The sequence below is a fragment of the Heterocephalus glaber genome, unplaced genomic scaffold (assembly GCF_053883595.1).
Source record: "Heterocephalus glaber isolate CG9 unplaced genomic scaffold, H.glaber_assembly_v1.0 deba00000347, whole genome shotgun sequence".
NCBI lineage: Eukaryota > Metazoa > Chordata > Mammalia > Rodentia > Bathyergidae > Heterocephalus > Heterocephalus glaber.
The window spans coordinates 50,018,036-50,041,095 of record NW_028258143.1 but is presented as its reverse complement, the minus strand read 5'-3'; the positions used below and the strand labels follow the sequence as shown (position 1 = coordinate 50,041,095).

At 40.4% G+C, this 23,060-nt stretch overlaps 1 protein-coding gene across 1 annotated transcript in view; it reads right to left on the bottom strand.

The window, feature by feature from the left end:
* Positions 1–22,389, bottom strand: part of Myo3b (myosin IIIB) — a 405,667-nt gene extending 383,278 nt beyond the window's left edge. The window contains exons 1-3 of the mRNA XM_087200133.1: positions 22,343–22,389; positions 8,710–8,893; positions 7,853–7,987 (exon numbers count right to left, since the gene is read on the bottom strand). Coding sequence (XP_087056259.1) covers positions 7,853–7,987; positions 8,710–8,859 — 285 coding nt within the window. The 5' untranslated portion in view covers positions 8,860–8,893; positions 22,343–22,389. The remainder of the gene's footprint in view (positions 1–7,852; positions 7,988–8,709; positions 8,894–22,342) is intronic.
* Between the last annotated feature and the right edge of the window lie 671 nt (positions 22,390–23,060).

Sequence of the window (23,060 nt, the reverse complement as noted above, 5' to 3'; positions counted from 1 at the left end):
AAAGAGATTGGCGTATAGTTGTCTTTTTCAATTGGGTCTTTATCTGGTTTTGTGCAGGAAATAGCAGCAAGAATCAACAAATGGAATTAAATCAGACTAAAAAGCTTCTTAACAACAAAAGATTCAATCAGTAGAGTGAAAAGACAACCTACAGAATGGAAAAAAACTTTGCCAGCTAATCCTCAGACAGAGAACTAATATCCAGAATATACAAAGAACTCAAAAAAATTAAACCATCTAAAATTAAAGACCCAGTTAAGAAATGGGCTAGAGAAATGAACAGACATTTCACAGAGGAAGAAATACAGATAGTCAACAAATATATGAAAAATGTTCAACATCCCTGGCCATTTAATGCAAATTAAAACAATGGTAAGATTCCACCTTACTCTGGAAAGAATGAGAATCATTAGAAAATAAAACAATAACAAATGCTGATATGGCTGTGGTAAAAACAGAACCTTCCTTGGAATGCAAACTAGTGCAATTATTATGGAAATCAGTATGAAGCTTCCTCAAAGAATTGAAATTAGAAATTCCATACAACCCAGCTATCCCCCTGCTACGTATCTTCCCCAAAGAGCTTAAGTCATCATACTACAATGATACTTGCATAACAATGTTTATAGCAGCACATTCATAGTAGCTAAACCCTGTAAGCAGTCATATACCCATCGACAGATGACTGAATAAATAAAATGTGGTATCTGTATATAATGGAATACTACTCAGCTACAAAGAATGATAAATTTGAGACATTTGTAGGAAAATGAATGCACCCAGAAAACAAAATGTTGAGTGAAATAAATCAGACATATAAGCTTGAATACCATATGGTATCCCTCATTTGAGTGAGGCAAAGTACAAACAAAGAGAATGATCAAAGATGGATAGAAAAGGGACAAGGGGACAGATCTCATCCAATAGGGAAAAGGTCCAAGGAAACTCTGCTGAGAGAGGGATGAGGAGGAGGGGAAGAGGAAATAGGAGGAATAAAGATGTGCCACGTGCAGGATCCTAATAACTCCAATCAATGTAAACTGTATATGCCATAACATGTGCTAAGACAAATAGTATCAACAGGTATGAAAAAGGTGATTGAGGAACCAGAGGAGGAGAGGAGAGGGAGAGGGAAGGGGTAGGAGAAAAAAAATTCAAGCTGTAATATGTACATGTAAGCACTCCCCAAGATGACTGTAAGATGCATGATATATAAACATGCACTTATAAAATAAAATTTTAAAAACTAAAACAGACAACTCTTCACCAAGAAAATAATATGTTAGGAGCTACTGACTCTGTAACATTTTAATAAAGGCTGAACAAATGTTATTTGATGTGGTTACTATTCACTGGTATATACCTGGTAGATACCTTACACAACTTAACAATCAGGATACCCTGGAATGGAATTTGCCAAAGTTTTTATCACTTAAATTGCTCATAAGTCATGATATGGTGACTAAAAATGTAATATAAAATTAGGAAATTTTTAAAATTAGCATAAAATTACTATATCTCAGGAATAATTTAGGAAGGACTCTAAAAGTAGTGAAATGCATTGAAGACTATGAATGCCCCATGAGTCTTGGACTACATTAAGTGACATTAGAATCTACTGTCTGGCAACTCAACACCAATACCTCTGATGTCCCTCATGTTGAGGGCCAGCATCGTGTCTACTGTATTTGGGATGGTGAATGTCCCCAGAAGGCCCATATAATAAAGGTTGGGCCCTTGTGGCAGGTCTTTAGGTCACTAGGCGTGTCCTTGAACTAATGGGACTGTGGGAGCCTAGCCTCTTTGTCTTTCTCTTTGACTTCCTGGCCATGAAGAAAGCAGTTTGCCATCAGTACCCACCCCAGAGGCCTAAAAGATAGGTCCACCTAATTACAGACTGAAATCTCCGAAACTATGAACCAAAATAAACGTTTTCTCTTATCTCAGATATTTTGTTACAGTGGTGAAAAGCTGACTAACCTACTCTTCCAAAGGGCCTCATATTCTTTCATGTCTAGTGATGTCTTCAATGACCCTGAAAGGATAACGAACATTCAAGGTTCACCTCATTGTTCTCACTACACTAGTCTGTAATTGGCCAGTATATTTCCTATCACCCAGTTACATGAGTATGACACAGACCCCAGCCTCAGAGAGATCACTGCCCAGAAATGGGCACATGAGTAACTAGATGTGGACTGTGAAAGTAGAGGTGAGCCTAGGGAGTATGGTGGCCCAAAACAGGGAAGGAAACTCTGCTGAGTGAAGGGAAGCCTATGAAATTTTCCCAGAGGACATAGCATTTATATTGAGTTTGAAAGACAAATGTGTTTGGAGCACATGGCTAAGAAGGGGAAGAACATCTTTGCAAAGAAAGGGAGCACAAAAGAATAAGTGTATGACTGTGTGTGTGTCTGTGTGTATGCATGCATGTGTGAATTCTAAATTCTCTGCTGGTCTTGGGACCAATGGTGACAGCATCCTCAGGCAGGGTGATGGGGAAGGAAGGTGATGGCTAGAGAATGATAGATGTGCCATGCTGAGGACTAGGGGCTTTATTACTCTACATTATATCTATGATATATCACTAGATGAGGACAATAAGCTATGGACAGATTTTAGGCAGGAAGTTCCAAAGTTCAGATTTGCATTTTACAAAGATGACTTGAGCAGAAGATCAGAGAACAGGCAGAAGAGCAGCATCCATCAGGAAACATTGAAGCCATTGAGGAAGGCAGGGCCAAAAAGTCAAATCATGAGGCTGAGAAGGCAGATTTGGGGGGCTCTTATGAGATAGAATAACAGGAATTTCTGACATATTCTGCAGAGGCTGTGAGACTGTAGGAAATACCCATAAGTTCCTTGCTGCTCAGACCCCAGCAGGAGCAGGGATGCCACGCATGGTAGCACCTGAATCAGGACCACCCCCAGCCTGGCGCACAGCTCAGCAAGGTGCATGCTTTCTTGAATTGCAAGTGCGCTATGGAAATTCTACCAAGAGAAAATTTAAATTAAATGCTGATCATGATCCCAGCAAATATGAGCCTGCCATATTCCCCTGAAACCTCATTTTCATCTCTCCTTCCTTACTCTAAGTGTAGCCATGTATACAACAAAGGCCTCTTCAGCAATATTTTTTGCGAGTAGCCAACTTACAAACTTTCTTCATCACTCCAGAATCTGTGAAGGAATTAAGAGCAGCTATTTGTCAGCAGGATCAAAACTCAGCTGTGGATTTAAGAATAACAAAGAGATCTTACTTAGCCAGGGCCTTTTGTTCACTAAATGTCAGAGTTTAAGAGACTTCCCAGAATTCGCAGAAACATATAATTAAACTGCTCAGAGCATCTATAAAGGAAGCTGTCCTGTAAAGTTGACAAGCCCACCAGCAAGGTTTTAAAGGGCAGCTCATGGGTTATAGAAAAAAAGATTTGAGGCTCTTGGATATTTTTCTTAAAATGCAACACAGGTACACACTGATAATTGTCTATCCAGAATAAATTTTCGGTGAAATGGGCTGAACAATTTTTTTTAAATAGCAAGGAAATGTATTTAAGTGCATAAAATAAAATAATCCCCTTAGAGTTATAAGAAGGCAATTGTGCTTCCTGCCTGAGCCCTGAGGGTTGGCAAATCAGCCCTTTCTTCCCACTCACTCTGCCAGCCTTCAAACTCAAATACAGAGGTGTGGCTCCATCCCCTCAATTCTTCCCTACACCCTCAGCATTCAGGAAATGTGGCAGCTGGATGCATCTAGAATCTAATGAGCATTTTGCTCCAAACCAAGAAAAAATAGAAAAATCATTTATATTCCACATCTATTTTCCAAAACATCATTGAATATTGACTCAATCACAGTATGTGTATTTGTTATGACAGTCATAATTTCAAGTAATAAAATGTTCCTTGCTCAACAAGCCCTCAGCTTTTCTTCTACATTAATAAGGAGCGACCCTGCACCAAAATCATCAGACCTTTGTTCTAGCCTAGTCCAACTGTCAGGTCATTTCTGTACCAGTGTGTTGATTTGACTTTATCAGTCTGTAAAATGAAGAGGAATTTCTTTTCATGTCTTTTTGTTTGGTGGGGCTATCAAGGTCTTTCAAGGATGTTAGGTTCTGCAGAGAACATTAAACAGAAGTCGTTGTCAAAATTACTTTAGAGGATGCTTTAAAAAGCATCATGTTGGACACTGTTCATATCCCAGTTTTTCTTTCTTTTTTTTTTTTTTTAGAACCAGGGATGGAACTCAGGACCTTGAGCTTGCAAGGCAGGTACAGTGCTGCTGAGCTAAATCCCCGGCCCCCATTTTTTCTGTGTTGGAACAGATCATGTTTTTTTCACTGAGTACCAGATGAGAGCAATGTCACTCAAAATCCTATTCCTCTGGGCTGGAGATTTAGCTCAGTGGTTCTGCCACCTGTCTTACAAGCGCAAGTCCCGAGTTCGATCCCCAGTACCAAAAAAAAAATCCTATTCCTCTGGTCTGAGTGGGGAGGCGCTCATGCCTTGAGAAGTAGGTGGGCTCCGAGACTTCCCCTCCCATCTCAGTCTCTCTCCAGGACATGTATTAGGTGGGTAGAATCACTCCCATATCTCAGCTTCTTAACTGTCTTTTGTTGAGCAAAAGCATATAGCACATGCATGTAGGATGCAAATCTGTATTATTTCAAAATTCTTCTCTTCTTCATCCTGACTCCCAGCATTCCAGTAACTCTCATTCCAGACTTGCCAAAATCTACTGTCTGAGTCAACTTTCCATGCTCCAGTGCTTTCTGACCATCTCGGACCAATCAAAACCTACAGGTCCTATTCCTCCACCAGAGTACTACTAAGTACTACTGGATCCATTAAACTGAAAAACTGAATTCACACAATATCAATAGGTGAAAATGGTTTGATGTGTAACAAACACTCCCATAGGGTAACTTTCTACAGTCTTCAGTACAAAAACTAAACAGAGGCCTTTCTCTGTCTTGCTCAAGTCTCTGTCTCTATCTCCGTCTCTGTCTCTGTCTCTCTCTCTCTCTCTCTCTCTCTCTCTCTCTCCATCTCTGTTTCTCTCTTTCTCTGATTTTGTTGTGTACTAAACACTGAACTTAGATCTCTGGGAAGGGGTGGGGGGGCACAGATTTTCAAAAACGAACTCTTTTATTTGGTTTAAAAACAAAGTTTTTCTTTTTTTCTTTACAGCTTTATTTACAGTACTCTAAACTATTTCTTTTAAATTGAACATTTGTTTCATGCTGAAATTAATAGTTTCTGCCTGTCAAGGCTTCACACAAAAAGGAGAAAGAGAAAATGTAGTTCTTGTCTTAGCACATATTAGACAGTTCTTCTGAGTATTGTGTTTTTCTCAGAGGTCTGGTTTCTTATTACATTTTATGGAAGTGAAAGATTACAGGACTTATAATTTTAAAAATTGTAACATTCATTAAAAATATTATGTATTTCCTAAAACATGCATTAATTGTTTTCTTTCCCTGTCTGAACAATATAGTAGGTGTCTATCATGAAAGAGAGCTTCTGTTTGCTTTCTTTTCTTTTTTTTTTCTTTTTTTTTTTAGTTCTTTTACTGGTACATTTTAGGTATACAATTCGTTTACATTTATCATTGGGTGTTTGTACCTGTACATGATATATCTTGGTTCTGTTTGCTTTCTACTGACAAATTAGTAATGAATTTCAAAAATGACATTTTAATTTGATTTTGTTTTCAGAGCTGTGGTTATGTGGCCATAAGCCTTTTGTTCCCCTCTACAGTCTTCTGTCCCTCTATGAAACACCAAGGACTGAAACTGGAGGCTTCTGCCAGTGTTAGGAGCCCAATAATGCCAATGTTTGTATAAGATTCTTACAGTTCATCCTGGGACAGAAAAGACTGAAGACACCCAGAATCCTATGCTACAGCTTTGGCATGGGCTACACAACCAGCCAAAGTTAAATGCTAGCATATTGCATTGCTGAGTTATAATGAATTCACTGTCCAAGGGTGGCCTCATAATCTGCCTGTGGTCACCTTGAAAAGGAGGCAGTTTACAAAAAAGCACTTGCCCACAGCTTGTGCCATGATTCTGGGCCCCTTGTAATCTTTCAAGTCTCTTCCTCGATGTCCTGGCCATCCTGGGGGCTTTGTCTGTGGTCACTCCAGGAAGAGCACTCTTTCACTGGGAGGCCTCAGGCATAAGCAGCTCACCTGCTTGCCTGGTTGCATGGAGGGAAGGCCCCACATAGGCCCTGGGCAGTTCCAGAAAGCTCCAGTTCTCTGTGCCTGAATGCAGAGATTTTTGAAGAGAGGAGTAGACTATGTGGGGAAAGGAAGGAGCATATTCAATGAGTGACCAAGATTTCTCTCCCAGTCACTGCATTTTCATTACTGAGTTACAGTAAGGTTACAGAGACTGAAGATAAATATAATCAGAGACCCCAGAAACAGTACCATTCCCAAACAAAGCAGCGCATTAAACAGCTCCACTGGCAGGACAAAATCCTAATACTCTTGGGGTAGGGTAGGGAGTTAGTGAAGCCCAAAAGATAACATGAGAATGTTTATGTGACTTAACCAGTCACCTAAAGGGACAAAGATGATTCCTGAGAAATGAAAGTCCCTTGCATCTATATTCTTAAGAAGCCAAATGATGTGACAAAAATAGTCAAACCAGTTTTACTGCTGATTATTCCATTTGAATATAACAATGAATTCTCCACACACAGTTGCCATGGCAGCTAATACACATTGTCCCATGCTCCTGCCCTCCCAAAGCCAGGAAGACACGGACACGAGGCACCAGGCAGTGATGAAGGGATGGCTCCCCTTTGGTGCTTCTCTCTTAAGGCTTCTGAGTATGTTCCTATGCTCCTGGGTCATCCAGGTGACCTCAGGCAGGGTGGCTTGAGCTGGCTAAGAGGGGCCGAATCCAACAGCTATGGTGGGCCCTGTGAGGATGAAGCAAGAGGCTTGTCCTGTTCTTGTTATTTCAATTCCATGGGAAGGTGAGGTTTTGGAGATTGACCCCTTTGCACCCAAATGTACACACTCATTCTGATTAATATATGAAAGGAAAATGGAGGACCACAGTGGATAGAGTGGTGTCCCTTCAGAGTCCTCCTTACAATGATGCTCCTGAACAAGTCTACTGCTGCCTGGTCCCAGCTCCCAGCTTCACCGCTCACTAGGAACTACCCTCCACTGCAGGGAACTGTTTGCCTGGGGTCACACTCCCACTCAGGGGCAGCACACAGCCAATGACTGGCCATTGTGGCAATGCAATTCAAGACACCTCTGAGAAGGTCTCCCAGCTCTCCGTTTTCCTAGGATTACCAGGGGGCTTGGCTGCAACTACAATGCTGCTTGATCTCCCCCCTGTCCCACCTACCTTCTTCACTTTCTTCCAGACAAAATCTCCTCCAAGAACTCTCCAATAAACATTCCACACACAACTCTGCAGGAAACCCAGTCCCAGATGAGGACTAAGAAACACGAGTGGGCCAATCCAAATACGGCAGGCCAACTCCACCTGGGCTTAACAAGTTTTGAAAATGAGTTGAAATCAATTGGAACATGTGTTCTGTGAACTGGGGAACAATATAACCTTTTCCAATGGTATTCCTGTCTTCACTCTATACCAGAATAAAAAATGTTTAAATTTTTGAGGAAAGAAATAAGAATGTAAATAGTTTTAGCACACAGCCTATCTGTAAAAACTGCAGAGAATTCCACACTGGTTAAGTGTCTGTGATACACAGGAGAGACATACTGCTCGAATGTGTATCTTAGAACTCTCAGGCAATAAAGCATCTGCTTGCCCCACACTCTGTCGGAATCAGTGGTTACCCAAAGGGAGTCTCTTACCTCCAGGACCAGCCACAGCTGTCCACCCACACAGCGATCTGCTCTGTAAAACATTCCATAAAACTTTACAACATTGGGATGATTTGGAAGAAATCGCAAAATGTTGTATTCTGCCTCAATTTCTTCATCCATATCCTAAACAGGGTAAGAAAAAAAAATCCATGCTGGGTTAAAACTAATGTGAAAGGAAAGATACAGACAGGACATCATGCTCAAGTAATCTATTAATAAAGTATATTAACTATGTATTTTAATGTTATCATTTCTGTATCTTCAAAATGTCTAACAAAGGATGATCCCAATTTAAAACTTTTATGTTAGTATATCGATACAATTTCTTTATGATATTGCCTTTTTCTTTAACTGCACTACTTTCAGTACTGTATCTTTTTCATTGAGAAATGTCTGAATTTTCAAAGCAGTTATGGAGAAGTAGCATGAAGGGACCCAGCACAGGGCAGAGCACACACAACTTCCCTGGGCACAGCAGGGTACAGGATCATAACCTCAGCTCTGAAATAAAATGTCAGCTTACAATGATCGAATAGCACAAGTCTGGGTCACTTTGTAACTTTTAGAGACCAGGGAGTGGAACATATCACTCTTTCCAAAAGAGTAATTTCTGAAGAGCCCAGAGGACCAAAATCAAAACAAGAGTAAAAAACAAAAAAACAAAAGTCAAGGAAAGTTTAAACTCCAAGCAAACTCCCTCCCTTCAGAGTGGCTGACAAATCATGACCATTTTCAGATTTCTTGCCACCTTTCATGACAATTATCACTCAGATCAGGACAAGAAATGGAAAGCTCAATGTGCATGAAACACTACATTGTGGTCCCAGTTTACTACAATGACTTACGCTAATGGGGTCCAGAATTTTCACTGCGGCCAGACTCCCATCTCTCCTGTTGGTTACCTTGTAGACCTTGCCATAGGTGCCTTTACCAATGGTCTCTATAATCTCCCAGGTGTCCATAGGATCGGGAAGTGATTCAAGTCCAAGCATCATGGAGTTGCAGTGAAATAATCCATAAAGATGTTTCCTGGTGGGTAAAGATTTTTTTTATGCCAATGGATCATAGGATTAGAGGTAGTAGGCTTTGAAAACAAAAATATATTTTATTTCTTTTTGGGGTGCCGGGGATCGAACTCAGGTCCTTGTTCTTTCAAGGCAAGCGGCAGAACCACTGAGCTAAAAATCCCCAGCATATTTTAATTTCTTAACCAGTAGCCTCATGTTAGTTTTTATTTTCGTCCTGTATTTCAAGTAGCCTGAAAAAAACCCCTTAGTAACACGTTAAGAAATGGTAATAGAAGATAAAACAGAGAAGTAACACAACTAAAGTGTTACTTTAGTGGCACACCCTAAAAGCACAATTCCGTAAGTAGAGATTATATTCACACAGCAGGAGGGAATAAAGCTCAAAGAAGAGGTGCTAGTCATGACTGCGTAGCTGCCTTGTTAGGCAGTGAGTGGTGGGAAAGAAGCTAAAAACCATAGGTCTAAAATATGTCTCCAGGTTGTGGTAAATTTAGTTCCCTGATGAACCCTGGAAACTCATGTGCACCCTATGTGTGGAGAGTCAAAAGATCTGATGCATGTGCCACACACAACACCCATTGCTGATAGCTCTGGGGTCCTGGGGAGATCAGCCATGCCCAGGACCCATCCTGCAGCAAGAGCCTGGTGTGGGGATCACACCCAAGAGGCCTACAGAGCCGCAGACTCAACTGGGGTTAACAGTGAGCAGGACACAGCTTGGGAGCAGTTACCAACAGCAAGCTCGGCAGGTGAAGGCTGACCCTGTGCAAAACCCCCTTCAGGTTCACGTGCTCTCAGACTGCTCTGAGAAGCTCCTGCTGCTTCTCAATGCCCCAGGAAGTACGACCAGGCTCCACAGGGAGAGCCACAGCACCCAGTCCCCACTGCCCATGGCTTAGTGTTCACCCAGGAAGCGCCTCAGTGCTGAGCATCCAGTTTGCACTTGCTTTTCCCAAAGCAAAGCCCTGAGGCCTGGAATACGAAAGCATTGGTTTTGGTTTTGGTTTTGTTTTCTTACCCTAATGAGAACATTTAAAAAATACTGAAAACCATTACAAATACAAAACAAAACAAAGCCAAAAAAGGCACCCTACTCTCTGAGGGGCCTGCAGCCACAACCTGAGGGCCAAGGTGAGCTCTGCCTGGCAGAGGCGCTGTCCCCAGAGGGCGCTGATGCAGCGACTCAGGCCTTTGACTTGCTGCTTTCAAGACTCTGGAGCAGCAGCCTCTCTTTCCATCCAGTGTTTCACAAAATCAATCTTTCTCACCACAGGCTCCCAATTTTTATCATTTCTATACATCATCTGTGCGGTTAGCTACTAAATACTTTTTAAATTACTTGTTTTTCACTTCATTGTCTTTTAAGGGGACTTTATAACACTATCTTACACACAAAACCAATATCATTTGCCACATATCCAAGTTAATGGCAAAAAGATGATCAGGCTATAAACAACGGAGAATTATTCAAGTCCAGCCAGAAACTGCTGCCCCTGGACTCCAGCCTAAGGCTGATCTTTCACGAAAAAAGAACTCATGAGGCATGGGGAGGAATTTAAGCCTGGCACAAGTGTCTCCTCTGATGTCATCAGAAGAGCTGAAGGAGCTTAGTTAGCAAGGGATCACTTTGCCATGATGTGACTCAGTGCTCTTTGGTGCAACATCCCCAGACCTCTGGACACCTGAGAACATCACTGTAGGCTGGGCTTTTGCAAGAGCTGGGGGTGACTACATGGGCTGCCCCGAGACAAGAGTCCATCACCCGAGATGTCCTTAGCTTACACTGACCCAAGTGGCCTCTGCTCCTCATTGGCAGGAACATAGCATCTGGATTCAGTATGGGGACATACCAGTGCTCAAGCCAGGCTTCTGGCATGATCTTGGCTGTGCCCTGGCCAGCCATGAGACTTGGGCAGTGACTCACTTCTCTACCTCAGTTTCTTCAGGGTGGCGGTGGCAGCCAGAGGTGATGCTGTCTAGTCACAGGGCTGCTGCTCAGATTAGCACAGAGAGCTCAGAGAGCTCTGACATGGCAACAGAGAGGCACCACGCTCTGCCTGGGAACCAGCACAGCTTCACAAATATTTCCCTGCTCTGTTTTCACTTTCAACCACAAACTGAATGAGAACTAAATGAGTTTTTCTCCAATGACCTAGAGTCACTGAATATGGCAGTAGAAAAGGGCTGTGGAGGCTATTGAATCAAGTGGTTTTCTGAAATTCTGGCTATGAAACATTTCTTTTACATTCATCTCACCTTGGATGCTCATACAGATGCTGCACAAGTGGCACAGCTCTGGCAGAGGTGGCCTGGGGACCAAATATCTTCCTGTACTCTCCAGGAGTTCCAGACAGGGTGACCAGCCATTCTGGGTTGCTGGGACTGCCTCTGTTTTGTTTCTTAAAGTGTCACAACCTGGGAAACCCTTCAGAACAAACCAGGGCAACTTGGCACCCTAGCTTCTAGGGCCTTCTGAAGACGGTCACCAACTCAGAGAATTGTTAGACAACTATTGTTTATGCACAGCTCCTCCACCTCAAAGCCTGTGATGGCTGACTTGTCCCCTTTCCCAATTAATATTGTCAAGTCCTAACCCCCAATGCCTCAGAATGTGACTATAGCTGGAGATAGAGCCTTAAAGGAGTAGTTAAAGGAAAATGTGACCGTATGGGGCTAAAGAGCCACTCCCATATGACTGTTGAGTTTATAAGAAGAAACTTAGACTCAGAGAGAACATGTGAAGACCCTGGGAAATGACAGTTCTCCACATGCCAAGGAGAGGACTCAGGAGAAACCAACCCCGCTGACATCTTGATCTTGGACTTCTAGATCCCAAAACTGTCATACTTGGTTAAATAAATCTCTGTTGTTTAAGCTACTCATTTGTGGTTCTTGGTTATGGCAGACTTAGAAAACTAATATACCCACTTTGTTTTTCTTTTTCTTTTTTGTTTTCATTTTTGCTATTATTGTTGTAGTTGTTATGGTTGTGGTACTGGAAATTGAGCCCAGAGCCATCACACTGAGCTACGTGCCCAGTCCTTTTTCTATGTTTTCATTTGGAGACGGGCTCTCATTAAGTCCCCCAGGATGGGCTCAACCTTTCAATCCTTCTGCCTCAGCCTCCCAGAATGCTAGGATTACAGGCACGCTCCACCATACCTAGCTACCCGCCACCCCCTTCGAAGATGAGAAAATTGAAGCTCAGATTGGTAACATGACAGTTTAGGGGCAGCAGAGGGATAGAAATGCCAGCTTCTCTACGTGCAGTCCCAGGATCTTTGCTCCACAGATTAGAATGGAGCTGGCTGGTTAACAATGGTTTGTTCTTTCTGACTCACTATACCAAATATGGAAAAGTCCTGCAAGGGGAATATTCCAATCCCACGGAGGCTAAGTTCCCCACAATCCTAATGGACATCAAACTCTGCTCCCCTAAAACAAGCACTACTCACCCAGAGGGATCTGTTTACAATGAGCACCAGTGATGGGCAAACAGAAGACAAACAATGCAGCTCCACTGCCTGTCCATCAGGTAGCACCTGGGCATCCACAGACAAGGTTAAATAAAGGTACAACAAGACAGGCACACTACTGACAGCTCTACCTATCTTCTCACTTTAAAATCAATACCTGACTCTATATACTTCTGGGTGATTGATTAAACAGTCAGCCCAAACAGCAGCTGTTCATACAGCCCAACAATGGTGATCATCTGGGCCAGGGCAGCAGCCCAAGCAGCCCTTCTGACAGAAAAACACTGCTCCTAGCCAGAATGTTAACTTTGAGGTAGACAGCACTTTTGCCTAGGTCTGTGTTTGGGTCATGGGAGAGCTAGGGCAAAAAGTGCAGTCTTCCCTCAAGGTTAACATGGAAATAGCCCAGGTAGACCAAAGGATGGACCAGGAACTCCTTGCTGTGAGAGGGATGATATCTGGGACCTTGGGACTCTGCAGAACCTTTGGAGTCTCTGAGGAGGCACCAGGGCCGCCTACAGGCCTGGAAATGGGGATTCCATGCATCTCTTTGGACATGATAGGAAAGACTACCTTAGAAGGCTGGAAAATTCATGTTACAAGCTACATTCATTGAAAAACAAAAAGAAGGGCTGGTCTATCTAGGCAGAGGCCAGTGATGGCCCTTGCAGGGTCGGAAGTGGGAAGACAGAGTTTACTAACCAATTAGAAATCCTTTTGTCCTGGATGTGTTTCTCCTTGCTGTTGTTCATAATGAAGACTAGACTAACACACTTTGTTTTTGCGTGTAATAGTGGTATGTAAGTCGACAGCACAAATGATTTCTCATCAAGCTGACAACTCTTAGAGCAAGATTCGGATGTCCCCCATATTCCTGTCATCTAAACCCTTCCAGTAACAAGAATAGTGAAGTTATTACCAAGGCAAAGAGGACCTCACCTAGGAAAGACATTCCTATTCAGTAAATAAGGATTATGTAAACATTAATGTGGGATAAACATTTCCTGTCTTTACCTACACATCATTCTCAGTCAAAAGTCTAGGAAGCATCTAAGCACTGTCTAGTTAGATTTTTATTTAGTTAAAGATTTTACTAACGCAGTACCTTGGACTTCAAGAACTTTTTTTTTGCTTTTCTTTAGATGGAAAACTCTTAAAAGGCAGGGACTGCATCTCTTTATGGTTTTGAGAAAGGCTCTCAGGAATGTTCTTTCTATTGACAAGAACAGTTCACTGAACACAACTCAGCGCAGGAAGGAGACATCTTGCCCACCAGATAACAGCTCAGCTCACAAGAATGCAATGACTTGCCTGCATTTGAACACCACACTGGGGAAACCTCCCAACCCCATGGAGGCTAAGACCCCATATACCCAAGGAACAAAATCTTCACTCCCCCAAAACAAGGGCAAACCCTCCAAGAGGGACTCATTTATGGTAGAGCCAATGTTGGGACTCCAGTGAATAACTTCACACTGCCTAAGTAGTTCCACATAGGGCTGTAAACTAATACCTAAGCTGCTTTATCTTATCAAGATTGACTGTCTAAAGACTTCCTGGGGGTTTTGGTTTCCATTGTCAGCAGAGGACATACTTTCAAAAAATGAGCCATACAGGGCCGGCGATTTAGCTCAGTGGTTCTGCTGCCTGCCTCCCAAGCACAAGGTCCTAAATTCAATCCCTGATACTAAAAAAAAAGGGCCATAAAATAGTCTATGGTTACATTTGTCGAACTTTATACCATAGAGATTTCAATTCTTAAAATTTTGAGCATCATAAAAATAAAGTCACGCATTATGCTCTCTGATGGAAGAGCACCTCACTACCTAAGAAACAGTGATGCCAAAACAATTAAACCTGAATTTGACCAAGTGTCCGATTATCATTTTATAGGAATAACAAAGGACAGAGGCAATGTGTGAAATAACTCCATGGAGGAACAATGAGAAAAGTCTGGGCTATGAGAAACACTCCAAGACAACCCAATTTCTTCAACAAATGACTTGCAAATAAAATAAAGAATTTTTTAAAGGGAGCACTGGGATCAAAGAAGTTTATAATGCTTTTCAAATGTGAAATAAAGTGTGCATTTACACAAAATGTAAAAAAAAAAAACATTTATAAGGACATTAGAACACCCATCAGTTAGTTACTCATATTAGGAAAGCATTGTCAACTATTTTTCAGTTGTGATGACTGTATTTGTTGTTATATTTGTAAAGTTGCTTTATCTTTTGGCAATACACATAGAGATATTTATGGGTGAAATTATGTCTAGAATAATATAGAAGAGAAAATTTAAAAGTATATACATGATCTGGGTGTGGTGGCACACACCTATATTCTCGGAACCCTAGGAGGCTGAGGCATGGGGATCACAAGTCAGGCCCAGCCTGGGCATCTTAGAAGTTTTGCAAGACTCTGTTTCAAAATAAAAAATACAGGGCCGGGGATTTAGTTCAGTGGCGCCATGCCTGCCTGGCAAGTGCAAGGTCCTGAGTTCGATTCCCAGTACTAGGAATAAAAAGGTACAGATCAAAATGAAAAATACAAAGGGGTGGAGATGAAGCTCAATGCAAAGAGTAACCCCCCCAAAAAAGGGGGGGGGTATACACGAAACAAGTTTGACTTGGCCGTACACGGATAATTTCCAGTCTAAGCACATGGAGTTGCGTGATGATATTCCATCTACTTGTATGGGTTTTTCAATACCACAATAAAAAGCTTTTAAAATCTGTGTAGCTAACAGATATCAGTGTACATGCTGTTATTCACACACATGGTTACTCCCATGTCCCATTTCCTACCACCAGCCTGACACAATTTTATGACGTTTCAAAGTCTGTGCAGGTGAACACTTTACTCTTGTAGGAAACAGTAAACAACTAATATGAGACCAGCAAAAAAGCACCCAGGCATTTGGCTCCTATTTCTGGTCTTATTTTTTTGCCATCACTTTGCATTGGGGAACTTGAGTGAAAAGGAAGAAGGTTATAGCACCTATCCATATTCAGGCTGTCAGAAGTCACCTTCTCCATCCACCTCTCACCTACTGGAACACTGTCTGTGCCCCACTGGGGCTGATGTCCCAGCTAAATGCAGAGCTGCAGTTAGGCAAAACTAATGAACTGCTGAATGGCACAAGGAAAATCAATAGACAGAAGAACACAAGTGACCTTCTCCTGCCTGTGGACTCCTATTCCTTCTTCCTGAAAGAGGAAAGAAAAGAGAAAGAACATCGAATCAATACCTAGACACTGAGATGAACAAAGAGGCTCATCATCCCAAAGCTCAGTAGTCATTTTCATCTTGACCCTGAAAAGAAACAGCCCGCTGGCATGAAGGTGAGTCCGTCCAAGGCTAGGCACGAGTCACATCAAGGAAACAGAGGTGCACGTTCCCCAGCGGGACCCACTGCCCCTTTGCAGCCCATGAAAAGCCTAGCAGGGAAATGAATAGTCTAAGGTAAGTCCTGACTTTAGCCATAAAAGGAAGCCCCAAAACAAATTTCACATGGTGCCCTTAAAATCGATGTGTTTAGCGAAGAAGAAAACCAACCTAAAGAAGAAAGGTGTTCCTGATAAGTTCCCTGCTTGGGCACCCCTGCCCTTTTAGAGCCTCTCACCCGCCGCTACTCTCCCAGCATCTTCATTCAGACGTGTGACCGTTGACGACCTGAGCTTTCCTCACTGCTTTGCTTGTCATCTCTTTGAGTTAATCAAAAACTATACTCGCTCCCAGGTGATGGTATCCCATCCTGCTTTTTTTTCAACAACAACTCATAAATTAGCCAAAATAACCATAAAAGATTGCTTACACATTCCCTACGTAGATATTCAATGGGTGTTGCAGTCAGCTACAGGAGGTTCTACAAGAAATACATGGAGGTGGAATAAATTGATTTCTGCTCTCAAGATACCAAATTCATTTAGAAAGTATTTATGACTTCTGGGGCAACATGGCAAAGTGAAGGCAGATATTTCCTTTCCCTAAAACAGTAATCCAACAAAAGAAGGGGCATAACTCTGTGCTCTACTCTTTGAAAAAGTAGCGTTTAGGGAAAGGGAGAACTGGAAGATCCCAGGAACCACAACTACTCTTGAACTGGAGTCTGCTGGGGTTCGGAAGGTGGAGTGCTGGAAAAGCCCCAGCATCACTCCCTGTTTAGAGAGGCAGGCAGAGAGGTGAGTTAGCAGCAGGGAAATGAGCCCAGGCTCACCCGTTATTCTTTCAGTAGGAACTTACTAAGTACATTTTATGTACATTGCTCAACACTAGGATTTTAAAAAGAAGTTGAAGAAGTAAGGAGGCTCTATTCTAAAACAATAACACCTCTGAGGCCACAGCCACCAGGTAGAAGGACCGCACCAGGGCACCTGAAGCAAAACTGGAAAGAAGAGCAACGCTGGTCCCACCAGTCCTGACTGCTTCTGGTGCTCAGTGCCTCAGATCTGAGAGGGAAAGGAACAGGCCTCACAAAGACAAGCATTTCCCGGCAAAATTACTGAATGCCAAGGCAGAGAAAGAATTTTGCAGGTATGTGGGAGCCAGACACACCACACACACCTCTAAACCAACCCCAGAAAAACAACAAAATAGAACAAAAGCTCAGACTTCTCTCCACATTTATGTTAACATCAGAACCATGTAAAGCCATGGGTACAATGTTGGGGGGTGGTATTTTTATGTTTACCCAAACTGACGTTCAAAAATTGAGACAGCATTTTCAGACATGCAAAACTCAGTGACTCCATGAAACTTTCCTGAAAAAAAATCACTTGAGCCCAAAATCTAGCAAACCAAGATACAAAATCTAACTCTGATAAAAAGTTTGAAGGAAGAACAGAACTGATTTATATTTAATAATAAGGCCTTAAGGCCATAAAAATTAAATGAAATAAATCAGACACTTGAGTTTAAATATCACACAGTTTCTCTTGAGAAACCCAAAGTAAGGAGAAATTAAAGAGCAAAATAAAAGATAGATAATAGGAAACAGGGAGATGGATTTTTTGTAAAAGAACACTGCTCCACTGCTGGTGGGAGTGTAGACTGGTGCAACCACTGTGGAAATCAGTATGGAGATACCTCAAAGAACTCGGACTGGAAGTCCCATTTGACCCCGCTATTCCACTGCTGGGGATCGTCCCCAAAGAATTAAAAGAATCATACCACAGTGATATATGTGCACCCATGTTCATAGCGGCACAGTTTGTGATAGCTAAAACTTGGAAACAGCCCAAATGCCCATCAACTGGAGACTGGATAAAGAAAATGTGGGGTTTTTTAATAAAATGGAGTACTATTCAGCCATAAAAAATGAGAAATTAGAGACATTTATAGCTAAATGGATGCACATTGAGGCGATACACTTAAGTGAAATAAATAGGACACACATGTATAAATACCGAATAGCTTCTCTGGTGTGAGAAACTGAAAGTGTAAATAAGGACTAAAATGTATAATAGATAATGTGAAATAAGAAGAAAAGGGGCAAAGGGGAAGGGGAAGTGGGAGGGGTAGGGGAAAGGAAAGAAGAGTATGGAATTAATATGAGAAAATGGAAAAATGGAAACAAAATCTTTGTAAATAGGGAGGGATGGAGGGGTTGAAGGGAGGGCTGTGCAAGGGTGAAAAATAAGAACCAAGAGAGAGTATGTAAAGGTGCAAATTTCCAATGATGAATGTCATTATATTGTATACCTAAAATGTACCAATGATTAGAATGAATAATCGATAATGTAAAATAGGAAGAAAAGGTCCAAAGGGGTAGGGGTAGTGGGAGGGGCAGGGGAAAGGAAAGAAGGGAAAGGAAAAATGCTGAGAAATGGAAAAAATGGAAATAAAGTCTTTGTAAATAGGGAAGGGTGGAGGGGGTGAAGGGAGGGCTAGGAATGGGGAAAAAATAAGAACCAAGATGCATCATGTAACGGTACAAGTTCCCAATGAGAAACATAAATGTGTTGTATACCTAAAATGTACCAATAAAAGAATTTAAGGAAAAAAAAAAAAAAGAAAAGAGGACCGAGAGATGGAGGAAGGGAAGAGGGAGGGGATAAAAGAGAATTAAGATGTGTTACACACATACACACAAAAAAAGATGTGTTACACAGATGTACCAACTCCCCGCATTGAATGTAATCATTGTGTACTACAAACATATACTAATTAAAAACATTTTAGAAATAGAAATAAATTTAAAAATAAAGCTAATCATTAGTGTGTAGTGTGTTTACAAAAGAGAAATATTACATACTTCAACAAGAAAAAAAATAATATACCATATCTAAGAGTTCTGGAAAGATGGAAAATAAGGGTAGAATTTCCTGACATTTCTTTATTTTCTAAAGATGATAGCCAAGTGGGATGGCACATGCTTGTACTCCCAGCACTTGGGAGGCTGAGGCAAGGGGATCATCATGAGTTCAAGGCCAGCCTGAACTACATAGTGTCACTTTGTATCAAAAAAAAACAAAAGAAATAAAGACAATAAATAAAGAAATTGAGGCTAAATTATTATCCTATTTGAAACTATTAAGTTAGCGAAGCAAAATGGCAATATTAACAATAAAGAGAAAATACAGGGCCAGGGATTTAGCTCAGTGGCACCACGCCTGCCTCACAAGCACAAGGATCTGAGTTTGATCCCCGGTACCAGAAAAAGAGAGAGAGAGAGAGAGAGAGAGAGGGAGGGAGGGAGGGAGGGAGGGAGAAAATACATATGTCAATTTTCCCACCCATTTCACCCATTTCAATAGTCAATAGGTAACTGATAGAGGCTAAAACTATTATATGAAGTTATTGGATAAATTTCCAAAAGACCTAAAATGTAGATCGTAAATATTTGATATTATCACAGGAAAATTAAACTCATTCCCAAAGACAATCTGTGGGGTAGGGGATGAGGGAAAGGGAGGAAGCATTAAAACCAGAAAATATAATATAAAATACATTACAATTGAAAATACCTATATATTAATAAACATAGAATTCTTTAAGAGGGCAAAATATAGGAAAAGAATCTGGCAAAATTACTGAATGTCACATTTAAAGCAAAGAGTCTCTTTATGACTCAGAGAAGCTAAAAAAAATTTTAAAACAGAGAGAATCATAGTATTAATATCAGAAAAGAGTAAACGCAGATGAATATCAAAAACATAAAGAATTATTTTACATCTAACAATAATAACTGAGCAATTATTAGGCACCAATTACTATTCTACACATTGTTAGAATGACCTGCGTTTAACTTAATAATGAGTTTATAAGTGTCATAAATCTTTAGCACCAAAAGCAAAATATTAAAATCCATGAAAACATAAACTTCTAGAAGAAATCAAGGAAACACAAAAACACTAATGAGCATTGTTAACCACGACAGAACAAGGCAATAACACAATACGAAATATACACTAATACAATCAGTAGGGTTTGCTCAGGAGATGCATCTCAACATGCATTTCCAACATAAAGCTTCTTTTCATGCACTGATGTGATACTTTAATTTTAAAAATAAAGAATACATTAGGCCACAAAGTAAGGCTGCAATACATACAGGAAGACAGAATTAGAACAATCTTCCTTGGCCACACTGTAATAAAAATAAATGTTAATAATACATTTTTTTAAATAATAAAAATAAAAAAGCTAATCACCTAAAAAATGTTAAACTCTCTCAGATTTTGATTCATGAAACTAAAAGTAGAGTATCTATATATAAAAAACAACAATACTAAAGAATACTACCTTCTAAAAAGCTTGGGAAACTGGGCCTCAGTTAAAACTTGACAGTACTAAACATTTTATCAAGGAAATATAATAAAAACAAAATAAATAAACATACTATTCAAGAATTTGACAAAATGCTATTAAAATTCTATAAAATTAAATACATTAAAACATAAAAATTCTGAGGGAACAAAAGGATTAGAGAATTTAAACCAAACAGATATGAAGACATGCCACACAGTTACAATGACAAAACATTATGCTAAAGGAGGGAAAAAAACAGGTAGGTAAGCCAGGTATGGTGGCACATGCCTGTGATCCCAGCACTCAGGAGGCTGAGGCAGGAGGATTGCCTGGAGTTTGAGGCCTGCATGGGCTATATAGTGAGTTCAGGGCCAGCCTGAACCACAAGGGAAACCTTGCCTTAAAAAAGCAAAACAAAACAAACAAACAAACAAACAAAGAACAGGTAGCTAGAACACAACAGTATCCAACAGTAGACTCTAATAAAAGAAAACAGCATTTATGATAAGGATCACATTTAAAATCAATAGACAAAAAATGAACTAAATAATACTATTCGATAAATAGTGCTGACTTAACTTTCTGGCCAAATATTTTAGAAAGTAGTTAAGCCAGATTCTTACCTCACTCCTTTCATCAAAATAGATTAGAATGGATCAAAAAATATAGAGATGAATATATGAAGATCTTGGGCAAGAGATCTTCCTAAGTAAAATATAAAATCCCAAAGACATAGGAAAATAATTGATAAAAATAACTGCATAAAAATACAAAACTTCTCTACAACCAAAAATGTTTTCTTGGGCTGGGGATTTAGCTCAGTGGCACCGCATCTGCCTCGCAAGTGCAAGGTCCTGAGTTCGATCCCCAGTACCAAAAAATAAAATATAAATAAATAAATAAATAAAATAAAAATGTTTTCTTTTTTTAAAAAAATGTTTTCTTAAGTACTAATATTTTTCCAAAAACTAACTAGAGAAACATTTTTGCATCCAGATTTTTATTTTATTTTATCAAGATATATGCAATAAGAAAAGAAAAGAATCAACCTGGTAGAATAAAAAATTCAAATGTATGCTAAAAAAAAAAAGACACTAAATCTCAATCATAAGTTTTAAAGTACAAATAAAATTATTGCGATACCACGTATCTCCTGTCTGACAAGATTTTTTAAAGTTTGATAACATTTAGTATGGGGAAGAATCTAGAGGAATAAGCGTGCTGGGATAGAATGAGTGATAGTATAAACAAGCATAATCTTTTTGAGGATTAACTAGTCAAACTCTTCCGAATGCCCATATCCTTAGTCTCTACAATTTTATAATTCTATAGGCATTTATCCTATGTGTTTAATCAAAAAACATTTTTTTAAAAAAAGGCTAATCGTATTAACAAACTGTAAAAGAAAAACCATTGGGTCATTTCAATAGATGGAGAAAGAGCACTTGAAAAAATTCATCATCCATTCAGGAATTTAAAAGAAAGTTAATAGACTCGAAATAGAGGGAAATGTCTTTAACCTGATACAGGTGTCTAAGAAAGCCTACAGTTAACATCACACTTAATGGTAAAAAAACACAATATTTTACTTTAAGATCAGGAACAAAGCAAGGATGTAAGCAAATACTCTACCACTTAGCCACAAATCCAGCCCCCACAGAAACTCCTAAATTTTAGGGAGAAATACGAGGAGTTTAAAATATTGTAAAAGAGCAATTTAATATAATTGTGAAAATTTATACCGTTCTACAGAGGTCATATTTTTGCTGATATACGTATTATTCTATTTTAAAAGACAAATCTTTTTTTTTAAAGGCAAAAGCAGAAAAAGAGACCTCTAGGAGGAGATAATTCTGGCTTAGATTGGTGCTGAAGTCACAGGCCAGTAGAAACCACTTGAAGTAGTAGAAGTCCACTCAGAGAAGAAAAGGCAAACAGAGAAAGAAGTGGAAGGAACCACATCAGGAGTCCAAGACAGGGAGGACTGGTGAGTGAGTTCGCTATGAATCCTACTCCCCGCGCCTCTAATGTCTGCTAAGCTTTGTTTTCAGTCCTTGGATTCCATAAAATTTCCTACTGTGTCCTTCTCTGAAGCCCCCCTTTTCATGATCTGATTTGAGTTTCTCACAAGCTGATTCTAGTCCCTTAAAACCCCAGAAGGGCCTGGCCTGCACCCTTGTGGAATACCCTGAATTAGTCCCTCACGGAAGTGCAGCCCTTACCTTGGTGAAAGAAAGCAACCTGTAGCCTGTGCTCTGTGAACTTCTGCAGTTACCCAAGCCTAGTGAGAGTGATTTAAATAGAAACCTGTCCAGCAACATTTTATACTCAAAAATTTATGATGAGCATTTCCATTTCTGAGCACATGATTGAGACTGTTCCTTCTAGAGGCTACAGTGTGTTGTGTCTGAATCACAAATCGCAGAAGATTGCTTTCAACCCTAGAGAACAGCTTGTAGAAAAAAGAAGCCAGAAAATTGAACAGAAGAAATTTATACAAATAATAAATATAATAAATACCCAGAGAAACACAAAATAAGAAAACACTTAGCACACAACTATGAGAAAACCAGAGAACAATTCTGAACCAACATATAAGCAAGTGCACGTGGGATGGGTAAGGCTGGACAGAGTAGGAACTGGCTTTTTCACAGCCTGTCTGCACACTGCCAGACAGTGCCTGCTGTAGTACGGCTCAAACAGCATCTCTTCTAGGAGCCTCCCTAATTCTCCCACTGCAGATGATCCTTCCCTAAGGTCTCGCTGATCAGGCACTCCTTTCCTAGCAGTGATCACATTGCCCAGTGTCTATTTGTTCACACATTGGTCTTCTCTACCAGTGAGTTCCCTCAGAAGAGAGGTCATGCCTTACTTAGTAATTTTTCTACCCTATAGACAAATACCCATTACATAAGTGCTCAATAAATGCTAGAAATGGGA